The sequence below is a fragment of the Mastomys coucha genome, unplaced genomic scaffold (assembly GCF_008632895.1).
Source record: "Mastomys coucha isolate ucsf_1 unplaced genomic scaffold, UCSF_Mcou_1 pScaffold21, whole genome shotgun sequence".
Taxonomy (NCBI): domain Eukaryota; kingdom Metazoa; phylum Chordata; class Mammalia; order Rodentia; family Muridae; genus Mastomys; species Mastomys coucha.
Genome location: NW_022196904.1, coordinates 130,264,999 through 130,269,282, shown reverse-complemented (window position 1 = coordinate 130,269,282; position 4,284 = coordinate 130,264,999). Strand labels below are relative to the sequence as shown.

The following is a 4,284-nucleotide window of genomic DNA, read 5'->3' as shown; positions in this document are numbered from 1 at the left end:
CCCTGGCTGATCTAGGCCCTGACGGTTCCCTACTCAAATCTAAACTGTCTATCCCAATCTCCGATCCCGACGCGGGAGACCCTCACCAAAAGAAGGTGTTAGTGCCATCGTCGTAGACCTCGGACTCCGTGCTGCGGCGGCCCTCGAGCAGCGGAGATTCAGACTCAGAGCCTCCGGTGACTCTGCGCTCGCCCCTCCGCATGGCGCCCGGCCTGCGCAGCCCAGCAGGCTGCAGGCGGTGGGCTGGGGTCGCAGCGCTGCTTGGCGGGGTCTCCGCGGGAGTGGGGCGGAGCCGTGAGGCATTGTGGGACGCGTAGTGTGCGCCGGGCCGCGGGGCATGCTGGGCGCTGGAAGCCCAGGCCCTAAGCAGCCAGCTGGGAGGAACGCGGTCTGGTTGCTAGGAGACCGGCCGCGTGCTCCGCCAGACAGAGACTGGCTGGTGTTGATAAAATTCCGAAGACTTATCTTTGGGGACGTCAAAAAAGAGTCTCAACCTAAACTGTTGTGGTAGTCAGCCCTAGCATGCAAACTAAACTCAGGAGGCTGAGGCAGGAGGATTGAAGGAATTCAAGGACAGCCTGAGTTACGCAAACCTTGAATTAAAAAAAAAAAAAAAAAAAAAAGAAGGGGGGCAATGGAGAAATGCCTTAGCAGTTAAGATCACTGGTTGACGGAGTTCAATTCCCACACCCACATAGCAGCTCACAATATATTGTAACTCAATTCAGTGGTTCCAACATCCTCTTCTAGTCTCCAGGGGACGGCATACAGTTGGTGTACAAATGCATACACGCAAGCAAAACACTTATACACTAATATATAGATATAGGTAGATAGATAAATTAGATAAATTATTGCCAGACATGGTGGCATAGTCCTATACTCCTAGTACTCAGGTGTCAGAGGCAGGAAGACCTGTATGTGTTTGAAGCCATATGTGAGCTCCATATCAGCCAAGGCTATAAAGTGAAACTCTATCTCAAATTTTAAGATAAATGAAAATTAATGACTACTTTAAATAAGCAGGATGAGTCAAGTTGGATAGTTGAAACTAGTATAGATAGTTGCTGAAAGTACTTACATTTAAGCCAGAGGTAGAGAATGGGTTTTCAGTTTTCTCAGATGTGTTGGCATGTGGTGCCACCAGTGTGAAATCCCAGCACTTTGAGGTGGAGGTAGATAAATCAAGAAGTCCATGGTCATCCTTCCTGTGAGACTAGGAGTTAGATAGATTTCCTGATAGCAGGCAGAGAGCCTATTGGATATTAAAGATGGCAAAATTCAGCCTGGTGGTGGTGGTGGTGGCCCACACCTTTAATCCCAGTACTCAGGAGGCAGAGGCAGGCAGATCTTGTGAGTTTGGGGAAGCCTAGTCTATAGATTGAGTCCCTAGAGAAACAAGGCTACAAAGAAAAACTCTGTCTCAAAAACAAACAAACAAACTTCTGAGTTCAAGGCCAGCCTGGTCTACAGAGTGAGTTCCAGAACAGCCAAGGCTATACAGAGAAACCCTATCTCAAAAAAACAAAACAAAAAACCCCACAAAAAACAAAAACAAATAAACAATGGCACTCTCTTGATCTCTAGCTTCTCTCCTGCCCTTGCTCTCCCTTCCCCCACCCCTCTCTCCACATGCTCATGACCATGGCCTGCCTCTACTTCTCTACTCTCTCCCTCTCTCTGCCCTTCTCTGCCTCTACTACCCTCTTAACTCCCCTCCCCATCCCTTGAATAAACTCTATTCTATACTATACTATCATGTGGCTGGTCCCTCAGGGGAAGGGATGCCTCAGTCTGGGCCCTCCGAGACACCCTCTTCCTCCATGTTTGACCACACCCCAATAGGACATATTCTTTATCTCCTTATATTTTTATAAACACATCAGCAACAACAGGATATCTGAAAGGATATGAGGATCTAGTATTGATAGTGTAGCCAAAGTCAGAGGCCTGGAAACAGACCAGTGATTCATTGCAATGAACATTTGCAAGTGAAGATGTGTGGACAGAGGGTGGACAGATGTGTGTACTGAGGGACACACTGTGACACTCTATCTTCCACGAAAATATGTTTTGTTCTGTAATTCTTTTTTGTGAATATTATATTCTGTAATTATTATTATTATTATTATTATTATTATTATTATTATTATTATTATTTGGCTTTTTTGAGGCAGGGTTTCTCTGTGTAGTCCTGGCTGTCCTGGAACTCATTCTGTAGACCAGGTTGGCCTCGAACTCAGAAATCCGCCTGCCTCTGCCTCCCAAGTGCTGGGATTAAAGGCGTGTACCACCACCGCCCAACTTTGCAATTATTTTTTATTAGATATTTTCTTTATTTACATTTTGAATGATATCCCCCTTCCCAGTTTCCCCTCCAAAGAAAACCCTGTTCCCTCCCCCCTCCCTGTTTTGTAATTCTTATTTTGTTTTACGGGTAGGGAGAGGTTGCAAGGGGGAATGGTGGATATGAAGGGATGGAGAGATGAGTGGGATTCAGGTGCATAATGTGAAATTCACAAAGAATCAATAAAAGGTTTAAAAAAAAAAAACAAGCTGGGCAGTGGTGGCGCACGCCTTTAATCCCAGCACTTGGGAGGCAGAGGCAGGTGGATTTCTGAGTTCAAGGCCAGCCTGGTCTACAGAGTGAGTTCCAGGACAGCCAGGGCTATGCAGAGAAACTCTGTCTTGGAAAAAAAACAAAAAACAAAAAAACCCCAACCAACCAAACAAAAAACAAGATGGCAAACTTCTGGTTTCTTCTTCACCCTCCCGACCTGAAATAAAAGTCTAGCAGCTTAAAAGAAAGGGCTTGATGGGACCTCTTCTCCACCAGAAGGGTCACAAGCTCAAGGCCAGATCAGGACGTGTTTGCCCAAAAGCTGTGGGTTTGTCAGCCTCCCTGTCATTGTTCAAACTGACAAACCACAAATTAGAGGAGCACGTCCCCCTCAGAGATCCTTGAAGCTCTCTGCCTGTGTCACTAGGTATGGATGGTACCAGTAGTCCACACCTTTCATTCCAGGACCCAGAGGCAGGCAGAGCTCGGTGAGTTTGGAGGTTAGCTTCATTTACATAGAGAGCTCCTAGTCTACCTGGGCTATATAGTGAGGTCCTTTCTCAAACAAACAGCCACCTAGCCTTCAAAGGGACTTCAAAAAAAGGGCTTCAGAGGTTCTCCCGAAGGCTCCCTTAGATCTGCAGAGGGTCTTTCTGTGTGCCCTGTGCAGGGTTTTAGACCCAGGGACAAGGGCTGAAATGCATATTTTACATACCAGAGCACATGTAGCTTCCAGGTTCTCCCAGCATCCCTCAGTCCCTACCTGGCATACTGTACTGGTACCCTGAGCTTTCCAGTCCAGGGGCTGGGCTGCCCTTTACCCAAATATTTTGGTCTCTCCCCTCTTCCTCCTTCTTTTCCTCCTCTTCTTTCTTCTCCTCCTCCTCTTCCTCCTCTTCTTCTCCCTCCTCCTCTTATCCTTCTTATCTCTCTTTCCTCCCTCTCTCTGCATTGGCTCTCTTCTCTCTTTCTCTTCCCGCTCCCCTCTGTCTCACTCTCCATGGTGACTTCCCTGGCCTTCTTCCTTGGTACCAGTGACCCTCTTGCCCAAGAGCAGTTTCCCAGTATACTTGTGCTTAGGTGTACTTTAATTTGGATTGAATTTGCTCATTTCACTGGTGGAGAAATAACTTACCAGCTGGTGCCTTGATGTTGGGTGTCAGACCTGGGATAATGGGCTGAGGAATGTATTTTACATACAAAGCAGAGCCAGGTTCTCCCAGCATCAGTCAGTCCCCCTCAACGCCGCCCCCCCCCCCCCCCCCCCCCCCCCCCCCGTCTGAAACCCAATAGCCTGTGAGCGTCTTTACCCTAATAAAAGCCTTTCTTTTATTAATAAAAGCTAATATAACAAGCTTTTATAATAAAAGCTAAGTCTGCTGCTTGTGCCTCTTTTTAAAATTTACTTTATCTATGAGTGCACTGTCACTGTCTTGAGACACGCCAGAAGAGGGCAGCATTGGATCCCATTACAGATAGTTGTGAGCCACCCTGTGGTTGCTGGGAATTGAACTCAGGACCTTCTTAAGAGTTAGTCAGTGCTCTTAACCACTGAGACATCTCTCCAGCCCCTAGGCTGACCTCTATTAGAAATCTGCCTGCCTGTGTCTGAGTGCTAGGATTAAAGATGTGTGCCCCAGCTGGCCAGTGGTGGTGCACACCTTTAATCTCAGCACTTGGAAGGCAGAGGCAGGTGGATTTCTGAGTTCAAGGCCAGCCTGGTC

General features: G+C 47.4%; 1 protein-coding gene across 1 annotated transcript in view; it reads right to left on the bottom strand.

Moving 5' to 3' along the window:
• The window catches only part of Ptdss2 (phosphatidylserine synthase 2), a 21,588-nt gene extending 21,235 nt beyond the window's left edge, over window positions 1-353 (bottom strand). Inside the window, exon 1 of the mRNA XM_031388787.1 lies at window positions 87-353. Within this exon, the coding sequence (XP_031244647.1) occupies window positions 87-202 (116 nt within the window). The 5' untranslated portion in view covers window positions 203-353. The remainder of the gene's footprint in view (window positions 1-86) is intronic.
• Between the last annotated feature and the right edge of the window lie 3,931 nt (window positions 354-4,284).